At 39.5% G+C, this 27,586-nt stretch overlaps 1 protein-coding gene across 2 annotated transcripts in view; it reads left to right on the top strand.

Moving 5' to 3' along the window:
* Positions 1-5,349, top strand: part of LOC126168040 (cohesin subunit SA-1) — a 152,583-nt gene extending 147,234 nt beyond the window's left edge. For both annotated transcript variants that reach the window (XM_049920526.1, XM_049920525.1), the window contains one exon: positions 1,152-5,349. In XM_049920526.1, the coding sequence (XP_049776483.1) occupies positions 1,152-1,158 (7 nt within the window). In that variant the 3' untranslated portion in view covers positions 1,159-5,349. The remainder of the gene's footprint in view (positions 1-1,151) is intronic.
* Positions 5,350-27,586: the final 22,237 nt, after the last annotated feature.

Genomic DNA, 27,586 nt, shown 5'->3' with positions numbered 1-27,586 from the left:
CAACTGTAGGGCAGTTAGTTTTTTTTAAACACATTTGAGACTATCTCCAGTCACCCTGGGTGAGGCAGCTAGACTGCTGCATTTAACACATTTTTCGAAAATCATAGCTTTATAATTGTAAATTCAATAAATGTTTATAGTGTTTCATTTGAAATTATGATGCTCGGTTTATCATTTCATAAAAGCCTTACTATGACATATTAAAATTGTAGAGAAATTATGAAATGTTTTACTGACTCATGTTTTTAATCTAGATGAAAACTTACACACACACACACACACACACACACACACAATTTGCTATACTTTGGTGTATAATGAAACATTAAGGCACACAACGAGCTGCATCAGACGCCAGTTGGCTGCATGATAATTTTTACTATCTCAATTGTTTGAATGTTCATTTAGACCATACATTATTTCAAAAGCATCACTATATTATTTTCTTTAAGTTATTACTTATCTGAGCTTTCAGCCAGACAGAAATATGGATTGGTATCAGGATCATCAACTGAACTGAACACACAGACTACTACTTCCAGGGCATGGAAGATATTAGTAGCTCCAAAATTCCTGGTGTCAAAACTGTATAGAGACAAGCAGTGGGCCAACAAAGATTAAAGCGGTAGAGGGCTCAACACAGGGTAGGAACTTACAAAGCACTTACGTGGATGTGGAGTGCAGACAATTTAGAATATGAAAAGTACGCAGTAAGACAGTACTGAGACTCTTCCTCGTGCAGTCTACGTGGCTGCCATCAGAGATCAGGAGGTGCAATATCAGCTACAAATTTTTACGCACAGCATGAGCAAGACTCAGGTGCAGTTCGTCTGACTGTTGCTGCAGTAGTTCTATTCAGGTTCCATCCATGAAGTGTTAATGTTGTCTGTCTTTTCAGTGTTAGCTTTGGACGTTCAGAATGAATTGCACTTGTAATATCCATGTGATTACTACCCAGCAGGATAGTTTTCAATCAGTAATTGTTCTGAATGAAAGGGGGAGGGATTCTACCACCACGAGCCCACGTATGGGGCAGACACTTATTCCCTGTATTCCCTACATTCTTGATTGAAAAGGCTGTAGTAAATATGAACAAATACTACCACTATGAAAACTTTTCCTTAGTTCAATATATTATTCTTTTTTTCCAGGTTTTGATCACCCGTTGGATGTACTACCATTTTCATGGGTGTTGTGTCCACTGTAACAGTGGTGATGTGTTACAGTTATTGGGTGAAGGCAATTGCAGGAATCCTGCCTGACTTCAGTCCATTTTCAAATAGTGGTTGCAGATTGTACGATACACCATTCTACAACTGGACGGTACCCAGCACAGCTGGTAATCAAGCAAAACAAGTTGTGTGCCTACATCTTCTGCCATTGAAGATCATCTTTACGTGACAACTGTGATTTTTAGAAGTTAATCATAGTATTTGTATAGTTTGGACCAAGTCCACATGTTTCATTTCTGATCTTTTGTTGTAAAAAGATGCTACATCGACGAGACTAGGAATACATTTCAGGAACTGGTGCTGAACATACGTGTGAAATCAAGCTTTAGGAGAGTGCATTTATTTTCGTTCCGTTTATCCTCCTAAAGTGTTTAAAAGTTCCTCTTGCTAGCTTGTGTGATTGTTCTGTTGCTCTATAGCTGTATGTGGAGAAATATTTCATTTGACTAAATTGCAGACATAAATATACTGCAATTTCAGGCCATTTTGTATTCGTAAATTGCTACCTTCATGTAGGATACAGTAACATATGGTGCCAGTTCTTTGAAACTAGAAGCGTATCGATAGTGAGATCTGTGCCCTCTCTTCTATAGTGATATAAGACTGAGAGAAAAGCATGTGAAATAAATTTTGTACATGTTTGATATTCTGTGAGTTTGTGTATTTTATGTAAAAAAAAAAAAAAAGCTGGCTCAGGCTCAGTTGTTTGCTTGTACTTCCAGGATAGTCTAGTTGGATATTTTTGTTTGTAATTTGTCTTAACTAAAGTTTTTGGGTTGTTTGTATTGAATGTGATGTTACTGCAGTGATCATGTGTTATGTTGTATATACTTACTTGCACAATTCTAAAGAGATCCCCAAGTGTCAACACCACATTCTGAACATTTAACAGACTGTGACAAGTAGAGGAAGAAATCAAGTAAGAATATTGGAATGTATTTTCTTGGGACTAGGTGGATATCATGTTTGAATTACCAGCGAATTTCCAAATACTAGGGACCACTGACACTGTTGTTGGTACTCTACAGCTATTTCAACAAAAACTGATTTGAAATAGATTGAACATTTTTCTTTCTTGAAGAAGAAATTAGGAGGAATAATTTTGACTGAAAATTGGTAAACTGCACATTTTACTTCACATTATAAAATTTAACAGTGTTAGCTGGAAGTATGTATTTTAATACACAAGATTATTTTGTTAGTGTACAAAAATTGTAAACACTTTTTGTTTGACAGTGATTCAAACGACATAAATAAGTTCCTCTGTTCACGTGTGGCAAATAATATTTGTATTTCCTCATATTGTGGAAAGGAAAAAGAACTTGATTTGTTTGTGTCATTGGTGGTGAGCAACTTGTAAGCTACAGGATAATTTCTTTATAATGTACGGTTTGTGTGTAACATACAATGTTTATGTGAAATTTTGTGTGAAAATGAGAGAGTTTAACTGAATTTTTTATTTTGTTTATAATGTTCATGCTAAGTGTATCATACCTAGCTTTATTTCCAGACTTACAGAAATTTTTTGGTATTATTGTGATGAGAAAGATATGTGACCATTTTTTGTCAGCCCCAACAAAAGTGTGTAGTTCCACTGTTTACATGAAAGTTATAAGTAAGTCTGTTCGTTATATAATGGGAGTTTCGTTGTTAAGAAGTATTATTGGCTTGGATTGGAAATTTTAATTGCAGTGTTCGGTGTAGATTGTAACTGTGTTAATTTTTTACACGTCACAGTTTCAGCTGTTAGCATTGTCAGATCTGTTGAAAGGAAACAAAACTTATTACAATACAGTATGAAATATTAACTACAATATTTCAAGCCACCTAATGTAAACCCTGCAATTCAAAGTGCCTTGTAATTGTATCATGCCTAAGCTGCAAATGTAGCTGTGGCAGTTTAGCGAGTAGAGAAGTAGAGTCCAGGCTGGAGGAAGGGGAAGGGTGGGGAATTTTCCTCATTAGATTCCCTACAGTGTGGCCCCAGGTCTACTATCAGAATGAGTATCGGGGATCTTTCCCGGGGATAAAAGTTTTGTGGGGGCAAGGGACCTACGACCCCTCACACTCCTAGTGACTCAGCAGATGGAAGGGCTGCACACTACCTGCATTCAGGTGATAGTCCAGTCATGGTCTCACAGCCCAGGCTTTACTTATAACGTGCAGGTACCTATAGAAAAGTACATGTTTTATTCGCATGTAATCGTGCATTGTAACAGTACATTTTGTTCAATTTTAACAACTCTAATGATGGTGATTGGCTGAAACTAATCGGTAGTGAAGTGTAAAATAATAAATAAATAAAACCACAACAATAATGTGCCCAAGTGATTGTGGTATGTTACTCAAACTGTCTTCTTGGTCCTTCATAAGTTGCTTTCTTCCAGACTTCATTCATCATGTTAGCAAGTTCCTTTTCATGATTTATTACACATGTTAGTTCTTTTGTAATGGTTGATTCTGAACCTGTTCTTCTTTCAGCTGCTTCTAAAATTGAGTTAACAAGAAAAATCCATTCCTATGCAACCTCTCTCCATATCTGTTTTATTAACTGATGATTTTAACCATTTACTTTGCACCCTCAGAAATACTGGAAAGAAAAAGTGTTAAGTTACTTAAGTTAGGTGTATATGGTTATGTGAACAATTTTCCTCGTGATGTTTCAAAACACAGTATGTTACCTATAAGAATCATTGCCCACAGAAGGCATGCGGGGACTGCATTAAAAGGACTACATTGTTGCTCCTGTGGCTGAAAAAATTGTTGCATTTTGCATTATTGTACATGAAATGTGGTGAAACAATTTCTTTTTGCTACAAAGTACGGAACAGTTACACATTGTACAGTTGACTATCCCTGAAAGCAAAGTCTGTGTCTTCGCTTTAGGCCCCTACACTATCCAGTGGTCTAAACTATCATGTTGTATATCATTCACAGGCACACGAGCTGATGTTTATTTCTTCCGGTCTTGCTGTCCATGCAGTACTCAAAGCCAGTCTTCCTCTTCTCATAAAAACTTAAGCCTATTTGCAGAGTCCCAGGTAAGAATCCATCAACACATTTGTTTAACAACTCAGCTTCAAGACTCCCGCTTTCCATTTATAAGCTTGAGAGCAACATTGCTAAATAGTGCTAAAATCATGTTAGCAAGAAAAATCCTGTCTTATGCAACATATCTCAAATACTTTGTCTGGTCCAGTAGAAATTAGAACCTTTCTCAACTTTTAGTTGAATGATATCTTTTGAAAACACATTATCATACATATATGGATGCAAATACTTCATCTGGGAAATCTCTCTTCACCTCAATGAGTGATCATATGGGTAACATGCAGTAGGATAATTATAAATTTATGTATAAGAATATGTAGCTTAAGTGTGAAATTTTCATTCTTTTTTGTGAAACTGTGTGGAAAATCATGGGATGAGTAATTTGTATCAGATTCATTTAATATTTGTAATTGGATTGTTAGTTGACCACAATATTTTTGCACCAGGGAGTAATTGTGCACTGGTCAACTTTCTGTGATCTTTTATCATATTATTTCACGAGGACATGCTGAACCACTTCATATTATATGCACAACTGTCCAGAAAGCATTCATGTTGCATTGTTTTTCCGTTTGTCACAACTGTACTTCTTTAAAGTATTGTGTCACCACATTTTTTCCGATAATGGCCTCAGGAGGCAAAGTGCAATAATATTGTGGTGGGGTAGTACATAGTCTGTGCTTACTGTTTATGTACAAAAATAACAAGACCCTAGTGAGCAGACTGTCCCCCCACCCCTCCTCTGTGCCAGTTATTCAATACAGTTTTACATACATGTACAGGAAGTAAAAACTGTTACTTAAAATGACATAATTTGACGTCATTGTGTGCTTTAGCAGGACTGATTGTATTGTAATTATGAGTATTGAGAGTTTGTTGCAGATCGTGCTTGATAGGCCTATTATGGTATTTTATGTATATTTTTTTCATGAAGTAGTATAGTCCTATATGCAGAGAGAGAGAGTGAATGAATGAATGAATGTATGAACACTTGTTAGTAATTTTTCTGATTATTGTAACACAGTTTTTGTGTGTAAATATAATTTTAATAAAAAAGATAAAAATACTCTTGTTTACTTAACCAGTAATTTGGAAGTGCGGTGCACCAATTTCATGAATTAGTTTGTTGATATTGTCTTGTAATTATAAATGCAGCAGGGGACTTCTAACATTACAACTGGCACGTGAGAAGTTTGAGTGATGTCATTGTCACAATAGATATGTTTCATCATGTAGTATATGGAGTGTCGACATGGCACGAGCCAGTACTAAACAATGAAAGTGAGGTTATGAGAGACAGTAAGTCATTTGAAATTTTGGGATACGTGAGCCTCACCAACACACTTTTCTTATACGGGAATCAGGAAAGTGTGTTGTCTGCAATGAAAACATTTAACCACCCTTTCTCTTGTAGTAGAATACACATGCAGCAGAATATTTTGTCCCTGAAACTGATGTATTAAAATTTGAGATTAACAATGCCTGAAATTAAATTCTTTGGTCCAACTGATATGCTGTAACCGACAAAAGTTTTATTTGTTACATTTATTTTGTCCTAAATAGCTTTAGCTGCAGTAACATGGTCAGTCTGCACTTTATTGATTCAAGACTGCTTCAGTGGAATGAAGGTCCATGTATTTCTCATAAAAAATGGTGATTGTTGATACTCACTGTTAAATGACAAACACTATAGTACCAACTATTCACTTATCTCTAAAGATTAAAAAGGCTTACAACAATAGACGTCACTTTTTTCCTCAAGAGCCAACATTGAATGCACCTGGGGCCGCATATATATTCATCTTATTAATTGGTAAAAATATATCTAAAAACAAAGATGAGACTTACCAAACAAAAGCGCTGGCAGGTCGATAGATACACAAACAAACACAAACATACACACAAAATTCAAGCTTTCGCAACAAACAGTTGCTTCGTCAGGAAAGAGGGAAGGAGAGGGAAAGACGAAAGGATGTGGGTTTTAAGGGAGAGGGTAAGGAGTCATTCCAATCCCGGGAGCGGAAATACTTACCTTAGGTGGAAAAAAGGACACGTATACACTCGCGCGCGCACACACACATATCCATCCGCACATACACAGACACAAGCAGACATTTGTAAAGGCAAAGAGTTTGGGCAGAGATGTCAGTCGAGGCGGAAGTACTGAGGCAAAGATGTTGTTGAAAGACAGGTGAGGTATGAGCGGCGGCAAATTGAAATTAGAAATTAGCGGAGATGGAGACCTGACGGATAGTGAGAAGAGAGGATATGCTGAAGGGCAAGTTCCCATCTCCGGAGCTCTGACAGGTTGGTGTTAGTGGGAAGTATCCAGATAACCCGGACGGTGTAACACTGTGCCAAGATGTGCTGGCCGTGCACCAAGGCATGTTTATCCACAGGGTGATCCTCATTACCAACAAACACTGTCTGTCTGTGTCCATTCATGCGAATGGACAGTTTGTTGCTGGTCATTCCCACGTAGAAGGCTTCACAGTGTAGGCAGGTCAGTTGGTAAATCACGTGGGTGCTTTCACACGTGGCTCTGCCTTTGATTGTGTACGCCTTCCGGGTTACAGGACTGGAGTAGGTGGTGGTGGGAGGGTGCATGGGACAGGTTTTACACGGGGGCGGTTACAAGGGTAGGAGCCAGAGGGTAGGGAAGGTGGTTTGGGGATTTCATAGGGATGAACTAAGAGGTTACGAAGGTTAGGTGGACGGCGGAAAGACACGCTTGGTGGAGTGGGAAGGATTTAATGAAGGATGGATCTTATTTCAGGGCAGGATTTGAGGAAGTCGTATCCCTGCTAGAGAGCCACATTCAGAGTCTGATCCAGTCCCGGAAAGTATCCTGTCACAAGTGGGGCACTTTTGAAGCTTCATCCTGACCCACAACTTCTTCACTTTCGAAGGCCAGACATACCAACAATTAAAGGGAACAGCCATGGGTACCAGGATGGCCCCCTCGTACGCCAACCTATTCATGGGTCGCTTAGAGGAAGCCTTCTTGGTTACCCAGGCCTGCCAACCCAAAGTTTGGTACAGATTTATTGATGACATTTTCATGATCTGGACTCACAGTGAAGAACAACTCCAGAATTTCCTCTCCAACCTCAACTCCTTTGGTTCCATCAGATTCACCTAGTCCTACTCTAAATCCCATGCCACTTTCCTTGACGTTGACCTCCACCTGTCCAATGGCCAGCTTCACACGTCCGTCCACATCAAACCCACCAACTAGCAACAGTACCTCCATTATGATAGCTGCCACCCATTCCACATCAAACGGTCCCTTCCCTACAGCCTAGGTCTTTGTGGCAAACGAATCTGCTCCAGTCTGGAATCCTTGAACCATTACGCCAACAACCTGAAAACAGCTTTCGCATCCCGCAACTACCCTCCCGACCTGGTACAGAAGCAAATAACCAGAGCCACTTCCTCATCTCCTCAAACTCGGAACCTCCCACAGAAGAACCCCAAAAGTGCCCCACTTGTGACAGGATACTTTCCGGGACTGGATCAGACTCTGAATGTGGTTCTCCAGCAGGGATACGACTTCCTCAAATCCTGCCCTGAAATGAGATCCATCCTTCATGAAATCCTCCCCACTCCACCAAGAGTGTCTTTCCACCGTCCACCTAACCTTCGTAACCTCTTAGTTCATCCCTATGAAATCCCCAAACCACCTTCCCTACCCTCTGGCTCCTACCCTTGTAACTGCCCCCGTTGTAAAACCTGTCCCATGCACCCTCCCACCACCACCTACTCCAGTCCTGTAACCCGGAAGGCGTACACAATCAAAGGCAGAGCCACGTGTGAAAGCACCCACGTGATTTACCAACTGACCTGCCTGCACTGTGAAGCCTTCTATGTGGGAATGACCAGCAACAAACTGTCCATTCGCATGAATGGACACAGGCAGACAGTGTTTGTTGGTAATGAGGATCACCCCGTGGATAAACATGCCTTGGTGCACGGCCAGCACATCTTGGCACAGTGTTACACCGTCCGGGTTATCTGGATACTTCCCACTAACACCAACCTGTCAGAGCTCCGGAGATGGGAACTTGCCCTTCAGCATATCCTCTCTTCTCGCTATCCGCCAGGTCTCCATCTCCGCTAATTTCTAATTTCAATTTGCCGCCGCTCATACCTCACCTGTCTTTCAACAACATCTTTGCCTCAGTACTTCCGCCTCGGCTGACATCTCTGCCCAAACTCTTTGCCTTTACAAATGTCTGCTTGTGTCTGTGTATGTGCGGATGGATATGTGTGTGTGTGTGCGCGCGCGCGAGTGTATACGTGTCCTTTTTTCCCCCTAAGGTAAGTCTTTCCGCTCCCGGGATTGGAATGACTCCTTACCCTCTCCCTTAAAACCCACATCCTTTCGTCTTTCCCTCTCCTTCCCTCTTTCCTGACGAAGCAACTGTTTGTTGCGAAAGCTTGAATTTTGTGTGTTTGTTTGTGTGTCTATCGACCTGCCAGCGCTTTTGTTTGGTAAGTCTCATCATCTTTGTTTTTAGATATATTTTTCCCACGTGGAATGTTTCCCTCTATTATATTCATATTATTAATTGGTAATCTATGTTACGAGCCCCCATTAGACTAGCTATGGTAAGTGTGCAATGAATTGTCTGCTGGCCCCCAAATACAGTTGGCATGGTAAGGAACACTTCGTGTTGACTGTCCTGTTTCAGATTTCTGCCACTCTCGGCTTCCTCGAAGTCGGACGCTGTAATTGCCTAACAGTGACTCATTTGTTCAGGAAGTGGTATCTCACAGCTTTTATATATTTGAAAATGTACACTTGCCTTGAGCTACTGGTAAAATGCTTCATTTACACAACCAGTTTCAGTTGTCTAACCATCATCAGGTTCATCAAAGTATTCATAGCATCATGTTAGGCAAATATAAAATGGTTATCGTCATGTGATAGAAGCATGAATTAAACACTGTCATTGCATTATCATATGAATTACATTGCCAGTCTATAAAAACTTCTTTGTGGGTACGGTATTCATTCACGTTAAAACCGTAATTGGTGTTAACCCTGTGAACAGGTTCATACCACACAGAGGCAACAAGAGGTCATCAATGTTGAACACTAAAAAGTAAACATCGATCAGCTGTTCATTCACTTCTGAGTGGTACGAATCTGTTCACAGAATTCATGCTGATAACAGTTGTAACACGAAAGAGTACACTGCCGAGCAGTCTTTACAGGTTGATGACATTATTTATATTATGATACGATAACAGTGTATAATTCATGGTTCTATCACCTGACGATAAGAATTTAATTTCACCTGACATGATTCTGTGAATACTTTCGTGTGTCTGAAACTAGCTAAATAAAGTATTTTACTATGAGCTCAAGGTGATAATGACATTTTTTTCAATTAATGAAGTGTTCTTGTGTTTTCTGTGTAAGAGGATGATTAACTGGTTATTACACTAATTTTACTTAAATTTAAATGCATTATGCAATGTAAGACACTGTCACAAATGTTTTGAATGTCATTCTTTCTCTGCTCGTTGCGTTGTATTACAGAAGCCGTAATTTAATTTCACATTCCTTGCTATAAATATTGTACCACATTTGAAGATGATTCTCTCTGTAATGCATAATGACAAATCCATGTTACTTCTGTGTCAAAATTTATACCATAGCAGCTGATGGGTGTGTGATGTGCATATCCATGTGTTGCCAGAAGAACAGTTAAGTATTCCACCTTTTACACCTAGTAACCCCACAGTGGCTGGCCACACTATTTACATCTGTCACTGAGGTAAGTGGTCAACTTTACTTAGCTCTCAGTAGAGTTCTCCATCATCAGTTAAAATTAAGTGAGGGCTCCATGGTAGGGTTATGGTGAAGACTTCCTCAGTATACTGAAGGTGGAAAGGATGGATCTTGAAAGTAGCGGAAGAAGCAAGACAAGGAAAAATATGTGATGCGTCTGACATGAAACAAGTGGCGAACTGGTCAGCACCTGTTCAGGAGTGGTGCGATTGATAACATATTCCCCAGAGCTATCAGCCCTTACTCTTTTCCCCCCCTTACTCAAGAAACAGTCAATAATGGAGATGCACGTTGTTGTAGATTTTACACCAGGGAAAACTCAATCTCCCATTTCGAAGGAAATGAAAAGTATGCTTTCAGATTCTTGGGGGACTACAACATCGTGCGAAGAATGAGTTGGAGCATTGTGAAATTCTGAAACCTAATTTAAACAACAAACACACAGAATCAAATACTGAAACAGAAATTACCTAGCCACTTTTAATGTAAATTTACTCTTAAAAACAGGAACACATAAAACTTTAATATACTTTCTAAAGGAAAAAATAATAACAGCATGGCAAGAAACAAGATGTACTGATGAACATTCTTTCGATTCAGGATATTTATTGGAAAAACCAGGGCAAAGAGTTATGAAAAACGTACACTAATTTGGAACAGCTTTCATTGTCACAAAAACGTGTGAATAGTAGAATTCAAGTCAGTTAATGAAAGACTTTCCGCACTGGCATTTAAATCAACAAAATAAGTTCACACTATTTTAAATACACAAGTGCCCCCCCCCCCCCCCCCCCCCCCAATGAACTATGGATTTCGCTGTTGGTGGGGAGGCTTGCGTGCCATAGCAATACATATAGGTGTAGTGTATGTGCAACCACAAGGGGGAGGGGTATCTGTGAGAGGCCGGACAAACATGGATGGGTTCCTGAAGAGGGCAGCAGCCTTTTCAGTAGTTGCAGGGGCAACAGTCTGGATGATTCACTGGTCTGATCTTGTAACACCAACCAAAACAGCCTTGCTGTACTGATACTGCAAGCGACTGAAAGCAAGTGGAAACTAAAGGCGTAATTTTCCCCCAAGGACATGCAGCTCTACTGTATCGTTATATGATGATGGCAACGTCATGGGTAAGGTAGTTCCCTATCTGGATCTCCAACGGGAACTACTCAGGAGGATGTCGTTATAAGGAGAAAACAAAATGCATTCTACAAATCGGAGTGTGGAATGTCGGATCCCTTAATCAGGCAAGTGGGATAGGAAATGGATAGGTTGAAGTTACAGTAGATAGTGGGAGTTAGCAAAGTCAGGTGGCAGGAGGTACAGGACTTCTGGTTAGGTGAATACAGCATTATAAACAGTCAATTAGGGGTAATGCAGGAGTAGGTTCAATAATGATTAAAAAAATAGGAATGTGGGTAAGCTGCTATGAACAGTATAGTGGATGCATTATTGTAGCAAGATATACGCGAAGTCCACATCCACCGCAGTAGTAAAAGTTGGTATGCAAACTAGTTCCACAGGTGATGATGAGATTGAAGCAGTATATGATGAGATAAAAAAATTATTCATATAGTTAAGGGAGATGAAAATTTAATAGTAATGTGGGGCTGGAATTTGATAGTAGGAAAAGGAGGAGGAGGAAAAATAGTAGGTGAATATGGACCAATGAGGGGGGGGGGGGGGGGGAGAATGAAAGAGGAAGTTGCCTGGTAGAATTTTGCACAGAGCATAATTTAATCATACCTATCACTTGGTTTAAGAATCATGAAAGGAAGGTACATACATGGACTGGAGGCACAGGTAGGTTTAAGATTGGCTATATAATGGTAAGAAACAGATTTTGGAAGCAGATTTTAAACTGTGTGACATTTCCAGGGGCAGATGTGGATTCGAACCACAATTTATTATTTCTGAAGTGTAGATTGAAACTGCAAAATGGAAGGAATTTAAGGAAATAGGGCATGGATAAACTGAAACAACCAGAGGTTGTAGAGTGTTTCAGAGGAAGCTTTAGGGAACGATTGACAAGAACAGGAAAAAGGAATACAGTAGAAGAAGAATGCGCAGCTTTGAGAGATGAAATAGTAAAGGTGGCAGAGGATCAAGTAGGTAAGAAAATGGGGGCTAGTAGAAATCCTTGGGTAACACAAGAGATGTTTCATTTCATTGATGAAAGGAGAAAATGTAAAAATGCAGTTAATGAAGCTGGCGAAAGGGAATACAAATGTCTAAAAAATGAGACTGACAGACAGTGGCAAAAAGCCTAAGGAGGATTGGTTAGATGACAAATGTAAGGATTTTGAAGCTTAATATAACTAGGGAAAGAAACATGCCACCTACAGCAAAATTAGAGAGACCTTTGGAGAAAAGAGAACCACCTGCATCAATGTTAAGAACTTGATGGAAAACCAGTCCTATGCAAAGAAGGGAAAGGTGGAAGGAATGTATAGAGGATCTGTACAAGGGAGATGTACTTGAGGACAATATTATAGAAATGGAAGAGGACATAGAGGAAGATGAAATGGGAGATACTGCGTGAAGAATTTGACAAAGCACTGAAAGACCTAAGTCAAAACAAGGGTCCAGGAGTAGATGACATTCCATTAGAACTACTGATAGCCTTGGGAGTAACAGCCATGACAAAACATGTTCAATAAGAATATAATAATTCCAAAGAAAGCAGATGGTGACAGGTGTGAAACTTACTGAACTATCAGTTTAATAGGTCACAGTTGCAAAATACTAACACCAATTCTTTACAGAAGAATGGAAAAGCTGGTAGAAGCAGACCTCAGGCGAGATCAGTTTGGATTCCAGAGAAATGTAGGGAAACATGAGGCATTACTGACCCCCCAACTTCTCATAGAAAACACGTTACGGAAAGGCAAACCTATATTTATAGCATTTGTAGACTTACAAAAAAGCTTTTGATAGTGTTGATTAGAATACTCAGTTTCAAATTATAAAGGTGGCAGGGGCAAAACACAGGATGCGAAATGCTATTTGCCACTTGTACCGAAACCTGACATCAGTTATAGGAGTTGGGGGGGGGGGGGGGGGGGCATGTAAGTGAAGCTGTGGTCAAGAAGGCAAGTGAGACAGCATTGTAGCCTATCAGTAATGTTATTCAATCTGTACATTGAGCAAGCAGTAAAGGAAACAAAAAGAGAACTTGAACTAGCATAAAGTCCAGGGAGAAGAAATAAAAATAGAGGTTTGCCAGTGTCATGGTAATTCTGTCAGAGATAAGAAAGGACTTGGAAGAGCAGTTGAATGGAATGGACAAGAGTTTATAAGATGAACACAGTGAAAGCAAAATGAGGATAATTGACTATGTTGTTGTTGTTGTGGTCTTCAGTCCTGAGATTGGTTTGATGCAGCTCTCCATGCTACTCTATCCTGTGCAAGTTTCTTCATCTCCCAGTACCTACTGCAACCTACATCCTTCTGAATCTGCTTAGTGTATCTATCTCTTGGTCTCCCCCTACGATTTTTACCCTCCACGCTGCCCTCCAATACTAAATTGGTGATTCCTTGATGCCTCAGAACATGTCCTACCAACCGATCTCTTCTTCTGGTCAAGTTGTGCCACAAACTTCTCTTCTCCCCAATCCTATTCAATACTTCCTCATTAGTTATGTGATCTACCCATCTAGTCTTCAGCATTCTTCTGTAGCACCACATTTCGAAAGCTTCTATTCTCTTCTTGTCCAAACTATTTACCGTCCATGTTTCACTTCCATACATGGCTACACTCCATACAAATACTTTCAGAAATGACTTCCTGACACTTAAATCTATACTCGATGTTAACAAATTTCTCTTCTTCAGAAACGCTTTCCTTGCCATTGCCAGTCTACATTTTATATCCTCTCTACTTCGATCATCATCAGTTATTTTGCTCCCCAAATTGACTATATTCAAATTAAATCAGGTGATGCTGAGGGAATTAGATTAGGAATGAGACATTTAAAGTAGTAGATGAGTTTTGCTATTTGAGCAGTAAAATAGCTGATGATGAGTGAAATAGAGAGGAGATAGTGTAGACTGGCAGTGGTAAGAAAAGCATTTCTGAAGAAGAGAAATTTGTTAACATCGAGTATAGATTTACGTGTTAGGAAGTCTTTTCTGGAAGTGTTTGTATGAAATTTAGCTGTATATAGAAGTGAAATGTGGATGATAAACAGTTTAGACAAGAAAAGAATACAAGGTTTTGAAATGTGGTGCTGCAGAAGAATGCTGAGGCTTAGATGGGGTTATCACATAACTAATGGGGAGGTTCTGAATAGAATTGGGGAGAAAAGAAATTTGTGGCACAACCCAACTAGAAGAAGGGATCGGTTGGCGGTACATATTCTGAGACATCAAGGGATCACCAGTTAGTACTGGAGAGAAGCATTGGTGGTAAAAATTGTAGAGGAAGGCCAAGAGATGAATACAGTAAGCAGATTCAGAAGGAATTACGTTGCAGTAGTTACTCAGAGATGAGGAGGCTTGTATGGATAAAGTAGCATGGAGAGTCGCATCAAACCAGTCTTTGGTCTGAAGACCACAACAGCAGCACCAACAGAAGAGGAAAAACAGAACACAAATAGAACAAATTAAAAATTGTTGGCAAAATGTTTCAAACATGCCAGATAACTTTCATTGAAGAACACAAAATTATTACTTGGAGACATTAATGCAGAAATTGGCAAAGAAGTTTAGCACAGATTAATAGTAGAAAAATTCCCTGCCCATAAAAGAACCAATGCAAACGGAAAAAGTCTCTTTAACATATGCAAGCAGCATAGCATAATACTGAAATTTACATTCTTCAAAAAAACTTCCTAGAAAACAAACTACTTACATATCAGTAAATCCGATTTATGGTGAAAAACAACTCAGTAATGTTGCTATAAGTAGATATTCTGGAATGGAGGTAAAAAATGCCAAGAGTTCCGGTTTACATTCAGAGTACTACCTCTCAATCATTAAATTCGAGGTTAGGCCAATATTTAGAAGAAAACCAATACCAACCCAGAAATATGATATACAGAAGTTGCCTAGTGAAAATTATTACAAAACGCATTTGGTAAAAGAATACCTAAATGTTGGTAACAACCTCAAAAAGACATTATTGAGACTGACAAAGAAACTATCTTCTTAAAAAGGAGTGGAGACATGCTTGGTGGAATGATTGTTTTGATGGGTTAATTGTAAAGAGATAGTGAGCATGGGATATCTGGAATTCAGATAAAAATGACAAGAACAAAAATTTTGTAGGAGCAAGGGAACATGCATCAAAAGGTCTCAGAGTACAACATAAAAAAGATGAGCAAACGTCAGTTTAGTCACATTTTAAGCAGAAGAAGATGAGGAAGTCTTATAAGACATTCAAAAATAGTTTAAAGACATACACACCACCAAGTTTACAGCTTTTATATCCAAAAACTCATAAGACTGTGTCTAACAACACAGAGGACTGTATACTTGCAGACTACTTCAACTGTGACCCACCAGAACAAGAATTTCATTTTGATAATGTAATCAAAATACAACAGACTCAGTACCACAAATGGTAGAGGAAATCCGAGAATTCATAAAACAACTTAAAAATAACAAAGCATCAGGAGAAGACAATATAGTTGCTGAATTGTGGAAACACTCCAATGACATTACTCTATGTCTAACAGAAATCATTTATGAATTTTAGACAGCAAACAGCTTGCCATCTGAGTGAATGAACATAGTCATTAATACATCCACTACATAAAAATGAAAGGAAACTGACCCTAACAATTATAGAGGGATCTTCTTCTTACTAGTGACATATAATATCTTGTCGATGGCACTTTTAAAGAGAGCAGAGCAGTACTCGGGCTACGGCTAGGAAAATATCAAGCGGATTCAAGAAGGGAAGGTCTTATGCCGAGCAAATAATAAATCCCGAAAATATAATAGAAATGAGGAAAATCAGAAATTTGAAATATACCGTATGTTCACTTTTGTAGATTTTAAAAAGACATGACTTAATTGATAGAAATGCACTAATTAGAGTTTAGAGAAATTCAATATTGACAGTAAAACAACAGAAATAATTAAAGGACTTTAACAAACACAACACCAAAAGTAAATTTTATGGGAAACTGTCAAAAACTTTTGAAATAAAATCAGGAGAAGAATAGGGAGATGATTTATTTTACCCCTACTTTTTAACTGCGCATTAGAAAGGAAGGAGAGATTGGAGAAAATCCATCAATACTAAGGGTGTTCAACCAGGCAGAAACTCAAATAAAATCACCATGGATTGTCTAGCTTTTGCAGATGACATGATATTAATTACTAACTCACTGAATAAACAAATCACAGAACTACAGAAACAAGCAGACAAAATAGTACTAAAAATGTCATTTGGAGAAAAAACGTAGTTGACGACAAAACATCAATGATGTCCTTCCAAATCATAAAATTAATAACAACATATAACAATACAGCCTTCCCCAAAATTCATATGAAATGTCTGATACCACCTTTTTTTATATGCATCCGGATAGTCATTGGACAATTCAGTGCTTCCTAAGGCCTTATATGTGTGTCTTTATATGTATCATTCTGTCCTATTTGATAAAAAAACTTGATATTTATTGCAAAGGCATGTGGAATGTTCTGGAAGGACATTGATTGTTGTAATTATTGGTGGATTGTTGCTATTGATAAAATTATGTGCATATACTAAATTAAGTAACTAATCAAGAAATTTAAGTAATAAGTCCTTAGCAGTAAATAACTAGAGACTGCAGAGATGTTAGCATGAAAAATCAATGCTTCTAATTAACAAAATGGTAATCTAAAAATCCAGTAACAGAAGACCTCACTATCTTGAGAAACAGCTTAAAAGTTATTACCAAGTGATGTATTTTCATTGTTATTTATTTTTATGTCTTCCTCTGCAATTCATACTCTTTGTAATTAAATTTCTAATTCAGTCTCCAATTGTTTACATCTCACAGTTTTCCAATTTCCAGAATTTGAGGCCTTATTTGTGCATTTTGTGTATGTAATCAGATAAAGCATGAACTCTGTACTACTATTGAATGTTAGTAACCAAACCCAAACTGTAATTAATTACATAACTAAAATAATACAAGAGACATTATTGTAATTAAAGCGCAGAATGATTTTCTCATGAAAAAGTAAAGATATCACTGTAAAAGATTGTCATTCAAAATTGTATTTTATATCTTATTCGGCTCTAACATCAGTTTCTTTATGTTTTGTAAATTTTAATTGCAACATCAACACAAAATTAATAATGCTTTATTTTGGAAGTTATTGTTGAAATTCTATGTAAAGTGATGCAGCGATGCTGTGACAAGTCATTTTTTGAAGTTATTTTTGGAAGTCAAAGAGATTAGTGAAGTGTGTCAGTGTTTTCTTTACATGATGAGTGTGCAGTTTGGTTGTCAACGTGAATAAATTTTGTGAAGCATGAAAATTTCACATTCATTCGTCAATGGACCAGGCAGAAGAAACTTAAGAAAAGTAACATTCACATGAATTGTAACAAACACAATATGTAGAACAAACTGTTTTAAACAACTAGGAGAATGAATAACATGCAACACAAAAGAAAAGATTTGCTTGGAAAACAGAATACATAAAATGGAAAGGACATTCTAAACAACAAAAAAACATGTACGGTATAGAAAAAAAAGTTGTTGAATACAAACCTAAGAGAGTATCAAACAGTGGAAAAGGCCTGAAACACTGTATGCATCAGAAATGCTTAAACTAACAAGATTTGGGGATTTCAAAAAAACTGACAAAAGTTGAAAGAAGAATTGCAAGGAAAGTACTGGGATCTTGAAGTAATAGTGTAGTAATGTTGAATAGAAATTAAGATCAAACAAAGAGTCCTATCTGAAAGTGGAAAAGCTAACTGAAGCAATGAGGAAAAGAAGAATGCTGTTTTATGGACACACTTATTGGATAGATAATAACAGACTAGCCAAGCAGATCTTCAACTTATTAAGCAAATACAAACCCACTTGGTTCACTGAAGTGGATAAAGGTATTAGCATTGATATAATAGATAAGAGAATACTTTTTAGAAAAGCAACACAAAAGGCCTGATTTCAGAAAAGAAAGTAAATCCTGGAAGAAAATGAATGACTGTCTTGAAGGTTGGAGGAAGTCTGGAGGCAATGAAAATTAAACACAAAGAAGCAAAACCAGAGTTGAATTATGGTATCCTCCAAAAGGGTTATTCAAATAAATACAGCTAAAAACTGTGGCTGCACAAATACATGATTGGGGCTGCATGCAACCTGTGGGTCACATCTTGATGACCACTGGTTTACAGTGTTACCAGGTACATCAGTCATATTTATAACATCAGTTAGCAATAATAAATATAATAAATATTTACATCAATTACTGTACCGTAACTTGAAAAAAGCAGGGAAAAAAATTTTCACGTCACTTATTGGTGAAGAAAATCCTGTGTATTGCATATTGGCAGATTGGTATGAAAATGCCTGGTAGCTTGGTCACCAGCAAAACATTCTGAGGTGTCCAATGTGATAACACTACTTGGCAGGTAGATGCACTGTAGTTTAGTATTTCTATCTCCTATTGTGCAATGTGAATTGCAGCTCTCATGAACCTCTTCTGATAAGACTTTAGATTGGCCAAGTTAAGATCACGTATGTTGTGGGACTTACACTTGTCTATTGTTAGAACAACAAGGCTATTCTGAGTCACCATCCAATTATTAAAATAAAGACGGAATGATAAGTCATCATTCGAAGCTGTCTTATGATGGGAGTAGGTGCAAAGTAAAGAATCAATGTTTATTTTCTTAAAACAATGTGGTTTCTCACATTTACCAACTACCCACAGATGATGTTTATCATTGCCGTCTATATTGCATACTGATAAAACAGTTAAACAATGTTTATTATGTGCTCTGCCATGGCACTTGTCACCTTTTATTTCAAGGATATGATTTGGGAAAAGATTGTAAAAAAGATCCAGTTTTGTCCATATCATAGACATTTCACAAGGCATACTTTTCTCTCAGTTGGTCAAATTCATGGAACCAGTTTCTTACTCCTGTTTCATTAACTTTGCTTCACCACAAGTAACTAATAATGAAACTGAATGTCTTTTGGAGCCAGAACTGCCAACCGACAATATAACTGAAATCTTGAATGTTTAAATTCTTTTTAAATCTTGTTTGCTTTAGACTTAATTATAGGTTCACATAAAGGTAAATTGGAAATATGCATTTTGTTGTTCATTCTAGATGTAAAGTTTCAGTATCTTCTTACTTAGCCATGCAATCTTTAATAAGTGTTGTGGATAATGTAGATTTGGAAAGTTGTATTTCTTAGCAGTTGTCCTTTTCTTCAATACATGATGACTTCCTATAGGGTTTATAGTTTGAACTACAGATCTATGCTTGGCTGCTTCCTCTTGGCCATGACTACTGTCTTAATGCTGGTTACTTAACATTCCTTGCACCAGCTTACTTTTAAGAAACAAAAAAGCTACTTGGCTCACTGTTTGCATCATGATTGTTGAACAATTTTGCTCATGCAACTGTAGCAGAGAAACAAAGTATAGAAGATTGGATTAAATGGAAAAATCTGATGCAATGCAGCAAAGATTGTTCGTAGTTCATTATAAATGATAAAACTTCAGGACTACAAGATCATGTACAGTGTTGCCAGAACATAAATTTAGTTTGTGTTAATCAAGTTCTTGCTTTAAGTGAATTGTGTTAAGAGGTGCTTAATGTGTAGCAGACTGCTTGCCTGTAATGTCCAAAATACACGAATAGCAGATGGGGTATTTATATCCTAAGAATCATCTTTAACAGAGCTTCAAAACAGTAAATGTGGTATCTGAATCTGTCTATTCCATCTCAGAAAGACATTGCTGCCCATATATGTGCACATATTTTTCGTAATACATGCTATTTCTGCAGCTAAATCTGCTGTCTCCATAACTAACTGACTGGCTAGCCACCGAGTGCTGTGATTTGCATCCTATCATGCTTCTGTCAGCTGCATCTCCACACAGACCATTCAAACCTTTGGGCTCCAGAACTTGTTTTTGGCATTTCATGGATATCACAGCAATGTGCCAACTCTCTCAAAAAGTGCTGTGCAGAAATGGAATGTCATATACCCCCATTTACCACATCATGAAACAAAGTGCTGCTGATGAGGTAAGTAGCAGCACAAGACACCTAATGACAATCTCACTTACCATCATATTCTATCTACTCATCTGCACATGAAAATATAGTTATAATAGCCTCTACTCCACAGATTCACTTGTGCATGCATTCAACACATATAATGCACACATTTCCTCTCCACCCTTTCCCTGTCCACATCTTCCTCCACCATCTCTGTCCATCACATCCTTCCATCTCTATCTATCTATTTCCTCCTCCATACTCTCCATCTCCTCCATCCCATTTCTCTTGGTCCATCACCTTCCCTCCCCTCTCTGCTCAGTGTACCCATCCACATGTGTAGCTCCTGCAAGCCATGCTGATACTACCTGCAGAACATATCCCCTCCTCTCTATCTCTCCCTGTCCATGTCTACCAGTATCTCCTTCTATCTCTGTGTGCCAGTCTTCCTTGTCTCCCCTCTCCCTATCCATCCTCTACTGTCCCCTTCTTCATTCATTCCCTCCTCAATCCCTATCAATCAAATTCACGAGCTTTCAATGGCTATCTCCACCATCATTGTCAGGAGTAAAAACCACTGACTGCCAGGGCTGGCACAGCCTATGGCAATAGACATAGAGGACTGAAATGACATGTGCACAGAAGGTGAGTTGGATAGCTCATAGCAGCTCTGGCCTGCAGTGGGACCATGTGATGTCAAATGGTGTCAGTGGCTGGTACCACATTTGAAACTGCCTCTCCTACCTCATTACAAGTGTCAAGCATCCATCTTTGCTTCCATTCAATGTCCAGAGTTCACCCCCACACCCTGGTAAATGTGTGCTCCTGGTCTATATTAAAACTGTTGCTGTTTATTCTAATCTTTGCCGCCCCTTTTATTACTGAATCCATGAGCCAAGACTTCATGTTTTCAAAATGTATTTTCTGTCCGTTTTCCAGGCAATGCTTAGTTATGGCTGATTTGTCAAGTTCCCTTTGTTTAATATGTCACTTTTTGTTTGATACAGTTCTCTGCTACTGTGCAAATTATCTGGCCTACATAGATGCTGTCGCATTCACCAGGAACACCACACACACCACTATGGACACCATGCATATGAAGGAGGAAGAGGAGGTTAGTGTTTAACGTCCCGTCGACAGTGAGGTCATTAGAGACGGAGCGCAAGCTCGGGTTAGGGAAGGATGGGGAAGGAATTCGGCCGTGCCCTTTCAAAGGGACCATCCTGGCATTTGCCTGAAATAATTTATGGAAATCACGGAAAACCTAAATCAGGATGGCTGGAGATGTGATTGAACCGTCGTCCTCCCGAATGCGAGTCCAGTGTGCTAACCACTGCGCCACCTCGCTTGGTACGCATATGAAGAGTTATGTCGTCTTTGACAGGCTGCAGCGTGTCTCGTATCTTGGGGGGTGGGCTGGAACGTGCCATTGTCTTTCCAGCAAGCATTCTGGCGTGCTGCTGTTGCCCACAGTATGGCAGAAAAGCAGGCAGCTTGACCTCTTTTGCTGATTCATAAGGCATCTTTTGGTGGCACATGAAAACGTTTTCAGTGTCTTTCCTGCTATGACTTTCTCACTGAACACATGTCTAAAGTGCTGCAATTCGGTATGTAGGTGGTTCATCGTCAGATATAACTTTTGTTCTGTGCACTAACGTGTTCAGGACTGCTTTATTGTGCGCAAAGTGGAGAAAACTGACTGTATTCAAGTACCAATCAATATCTGTTGGTTTCCTGTACACAGAATGACCAAGCTGCCCTGCCTTTTGCTCAACTAAAACGTCCAAGAACGGCAGCTTTCCATCTTTTCCATCTCCATGGCAAATTTAATATTGGTGACTGATGAATTGCTGCAGGGCATTTTGACCCCGAGGCATTATCAGAAAGGTGTCATGAACATACCTTAGGAAGCAAGATGGACTCAACATGGCAGAGTTCAGAGCCAGTTCCTGAAAGTTCTCCATGAAGAAATTCACGACTTCAGAGGACTGTGGTGATCCCATTGTTGTGCCATCAGTCATTTCATGATATTTGTGACAATACAAGAAGTACGTTGTCCTTGGAACACGATGGAGCAACTTGATGATTGCAGGTGGAAACTGTTGGGCCAAAAGACCCTGTGTCTTTTACTGGCATACTTGTAAAAAGTGACACAACATCCAGACTGACCATTGCATCATGTTTGTCTGTTTTCATTTTCTTGAGTATTTCAGCAAAAGTCTGTGAGTTTACAATATGATGTTTACAGTGTCCCAATTTTGGCGCTAATAACCTTACCAAATTTTTTGTCAATCTGTAGGTGGGTGAACTGATTGCTCTAACAGTGAGCCTACGATGGATATTTTCCTAGCTTCCCTGTCTTCCTGACAATGGCCTATGTTGGATTATGACTAAGCTTACGGTACACTTCAGCTTCTAATAAATGTAACACATTAAGGTGGAAGTCTTCAGTGTTCAGAAGCTTGCTGCATTTCCTTTGTTGGCTGCCAAGACAACAAAGTCCTCATTATCATGTAATAAGCTTAAGCCATGTTCTTCCTCCTGGCTAATATACATGCACATATCAACCTTCCCTCAGCCATGCATGTGTCGCTCGTGTAAAACAGGTCGATAAAGCAGGTTGATACTGCTCCCACGACATGCCTTTCATGCAGGGGAGTTGCACATCATGGGCTTCAAGTCTGTTTCTTGCCTCTGGCGTCTCAGCTGTCCTGTGAAGCAAGTCGATAGGGTAGACAAATGCTACATGAACACAGTATACCCGTTTTCCAGGGCAGCCTATATTTCAAGGGCTGACAAATACTGTTTTGCCTGTATCTCTACTCCTATTGGAGATAGTAAGTTATAAGCCCCACAGTGCCGCAATTAATAAAAGTTTTTTGTTTGTGCGCCAGATTTGGTTGAAATCTATCAAGGTGTTTGGGAGAAGATCCTGGACACACACACACACACACACACACACACACACACACATACACGCACACGCACACACACACACACACACACACACACACACACAAACGAGGTTAAATCAATTATTATCCGCAATTTAGTTATATTTTTGTTTATTTTGGTAGTACTGTCGTTTTACGTTGATGACACATACTTCGTTTATTTGTTGTTATATGTTGCAATTTTCAAGCTGCTAGGTTAGTTTTGTTATTGCTGCCGTGCTGTTAATCATGGCTGCTCCGCTGTCTATTTGCGCCAAAGAAGAGCAACGTTTAGTGATCGGTTTTTTTTTTTTTGTGGTTGGAAGGCGTATCAGGGGCCGAAATTCATCGAAGACTTTCGGTACAGTATGGGAACAGTGTTTTACCACAATGGGGTGCCTACGAATGGATTCGAAAATTCCGAAATGGTCGCACAAGTGTCATGCACAATGTAGGAGCTGTACGACCGTTTACCGCCACAAATGAAGAAACCACCGAGTGTTGATGTGAAATGAAATGGCTCTGAGCACTATGGGACTCAACTGCTGTGGTCATAAGTCCCCTAGAACTTAGAACTACTTAAACCTAACTAACCTAAGGGCAGCACACAACACCCAGCCATCACGAGGCAGAGAAAATCCCTGACCCCGCCGGGAATCGAATGTGAAATAATTCTCTTAAGACAGACAACTAACTACTGACGAAGTGGCATATTTTCTGCAAATTAGTCACGGTTCTGCCTACAAAATCATCCACAACAGGCTTGAGTTTCATAAAGTTTGTGCAAGATGGGTCCCAAAACAACTCAGTTGCATAAACAAACGCACTTGGACATCTGCAAAAAACGGCTCTGAGCACTATGGGACTTAACATCTGAGGTCATTAGTCCCCTAGAACTTAGAACTACTTAAACCTAACTAACCTAAGGACATCACACATATCCATGCCCGAGGCAGGATTCTAACCTGCGACCGTAGCGGTCGCGTGGTTCCAGACTGAAGTGCCTAGAACCACTCGGCCACCGCGGCCGGCTGGACATCTGCAAAAAATATTTGGATCACTATGGTAACAAAGAGGACAACTTTGACAGGATCATTACTGGTGACAAACCATGGACCCCATCATTATGAGCCGGAGAGAACGGCAGAGTATAGAATAGAAACATCCAAATTCGCTGTGCAAGGAAAAGTTGAAGACCCAACCGTCCACAGGAAAACTGATGCTTATGGTTTTTTGGGACGCACAAAGTCCAGTACTGGACCATTATAGGGAAAGGGGCACAACAATAAACAGTGCACGTTACACTGAGATGCTTACTGCCAGTCTAAAGCCTGCAATTCGAAGCAAACACCGAGGATTGCTGTCAAAATGTGTTCTGTTGTTGCACGGCAACGCCCATCTGCGTACTGCTGCTGGTGTGAGTTCTACTTTACACCAACCGTACGGTGCAACGTGCATGATTAGACAAGTCTGGCATTCAACAATTGTCGCACCGTTTAGTTAAATAAGCTCGAGCACAGTCATATGAAATCGAATGGGAAAAATTTTTTTCATCGTTCGACGGCCAAAAACCGCATAAAAAGAAAGCAACAATGACTTCGGATTTCAACTGTCCAAAAGAAAAAAAAAACGCATGAAAAGCAACCATTGAATCGGTTTTTAACTGTCATGAGACTGGCACAAGTCATGTTCCGTATGATATATACCGTTCGGTGCGACAAATTGAAATCAAGGAACAAAATGTTCCACAACAGATTGGAGTGTCTCAAGGGTCAACTTTAGAATGCGTTGTGCAACGTATGCCTTTTGTTCACCTACGCTTGTAATCACAGCACTAAACACAGCACCTTTCAGATAACACTACAGTCAGAAGACACATGAAATAAAGTCAGGTGATGTGGACGGCCAGGCTGCAGAGAAATGGCAGCATTTCCAAAATGGCTTTGCAGCAACTGCTTCACCAGCTGTCCAACGTGCAGAGGAGGACCGCCTGGGATAAAAATGTTCCTACCCGCACATCCATGCTGTGGGAAGGTTGGAATGATGTTGGTGCGCAAAAGAATAACGCACACTGACTACGTGGTGCTCACGTACACAATCTTGTGCGTGCGCCGCACCCACAAAATTTTTAATTTGGTGAAACAAAGTGAAATAAATATTTCTCACTTGCCTTTATCAAGAAGTAATGAACCATGAAAACACTGAGAAAGAAGTTAAAATTTCTTACCTCTAAAACATATTTATTTGTTTCAGAGGAAAGTCCACTGGGCCTGACGGGATACCAATTCCATTCTACACAGAGTACGCGAAAGAACTTGCCCTCCTTCTAACAGCCGTGTACCGCAAGTCTCTAGAGGAACGGTAGGTTCCAAAGGATTGGAAAAGAGCACAGGTAGTCCCAGTCTTCAAGAAGGGTCGTCGAGCAGATGCGCAAAACTATAGACCTAATCTCTGACGTCGATCTGTTGTAGAATTTTAGAACATGTTTTTTGCTCGCGTATCATGTCGTTTCTGGAAACCCAGAATCTACTCTGTAGGAATCAACATGGATTCTGGAAACAGCGATCGTGTGAGACCCAACTCGCTTTATTTGTTCATGAGACCTAGAAAATATTAGGTACAGGCGCCCAGGTAGATGCTATTTTCCTTGACTTCCGGAAGGCGTTCGATACAGTTCCGCACTGTCGCCTGATAAACAAAGTAAGAGCCTACGGAATATCAGACCAGCTGTGTGGCTGGATTGAAGAGTTTTTAGCAAACAGAACACAGCATGTTGTTCTCAATGGAGAGACGTCTACAGATGTTAAAGTAACCTCTGGCGTGCCACAGGCGAGTGTTATGGGACCATTGCTTTTCACAATATATATAAATGACCTGGTAGATAGTGTCGGAAGTTCCATGCGGCTTTTCGCGGATGATACTGTAGTATACAGAGAAGTTGCAGCATTAGAGAATTGTAGCGAAATGCAGGAAGATCTGCAGCGGATAGGCACTTGGTGCAGGGAGTGGCAACTGACCCTAACGTAGACAAATGTAATGTATTGCGAATACATAGAAAGAAGAATCCTTTATTGTATGATTGTATGATAGCGGAACAATCACTGGTAGCAGTTACTTCTGTAAAATATCTGGGAGTATGCGTGCGGAACGATTTGAAGTGGAATGATCATATAAAATTAATTGTTGGTAAAGAGGGTACCAGGTTGAGATTCATTGGGAGAGTCCTTAGAAAATGTAGCCCATCAACAAAGGAGGTGGCTTACAAAACACTCGTTCGACCTATACTTGAGTATTGCTCATCAGTGTGGGATCCGTACCAGATCGGGTTGACTGAGGAGATAGAGGAGATCCAAAGAAGAGCGGCGCGTTTCGTCACAGGGTTATTTGGTAAGCGTGATAGCGTTACGGAGATGTTTAGCAAACTCAAGTGGCAGACTCTGCAACAGAGGCGCTCTGCATCGTGGTGTAGCTTGCTGTCCAGGTTTCGAGAGGGTGCGTTTCTGGATGAGGTATCGAATATATTGCTTTCCCCTACTTATACCTCCCGAGGAGATCACGAATGTAAAATTAGAGAGATTCGAGCGCGCACGGAGGCTTTCCGGCAGTCGTTCTCCCCGCGAACCATACGCGACTGGAACAGAAAAGGGAGGTAATGACAGTGGCACGTAAAGTGCCCTCCGCCACACACCGTTGGGTGGCTTGCGGAGTATAATTGTAGATGTAGATGTATATGTATTTTTGCAATGTCGGATGTGGTAACATTAATTTGCTCAGTAAAAAAAGAATTCACAGCTAACGTTTATATTGATTATACCCACGTCATTCCGTGTCTATATAGAACAAGCAGCAAACGAATTCATGGAATAATGTGGTGAATGTCTTCTGCTTGAACTTTAATACTGGGAGAAAAATTAAGATTTGAAGGTTTGACGATAACACTGTCATCTCGGCAGAGTCAAGAAAGAGCTTGAAAGAGCAACACGCTCCCACGTTCCTTGTCTTTCTCTGGCCAAATCAAAGGCACTCCCCAGAGTAAAAGTCGGAGTATACAGTGACTGGAATTCCGTCTTTTCGGCTTGCTTTCATGTTTACTTACAAATGACATGCTATAACACGCCCGCTCAATTCGTCAACAACTGTTTTAAAGTATCTGCTTGCTAGTATTGAGCAATAATAAAGAATAATACGAGATACAAAGTAGTTGACTGTTACAAACTACCTCAACAGCTACGTCCTTCTTTAAACAAAAAGGAAGACATGGCAGCGGCGAGGTTTAAGATTTCAGCGTAATTTTTTTAACGTAGTCTGTATCGTTATTTGTTTGTTGAGATAATGGCATTGAATGACGTGGGAGCTTATATTGTAGACTGAAGGGGTGTTA

Source organism: Schistocerca cancellata, chromosome 1 (assembly GCF_023864275.1).
Source record: "Schistocerca cancellata isolate TAMUIC-IGC-003103 chromosome 1, iqSchCanc2.1, whole genome shotgun sequence".
NCBI lineage: Eukaryota > Metazoa > Arthropoda > Insecta > Orthoptera > Acrididae > Schistocerca > Schistocerca cancellata.
The sequence above is the reverse complement of the archived record's forward strand: the minus strand, read 5'-3'. Positions and strand labels throughout refer to the sequence as shown.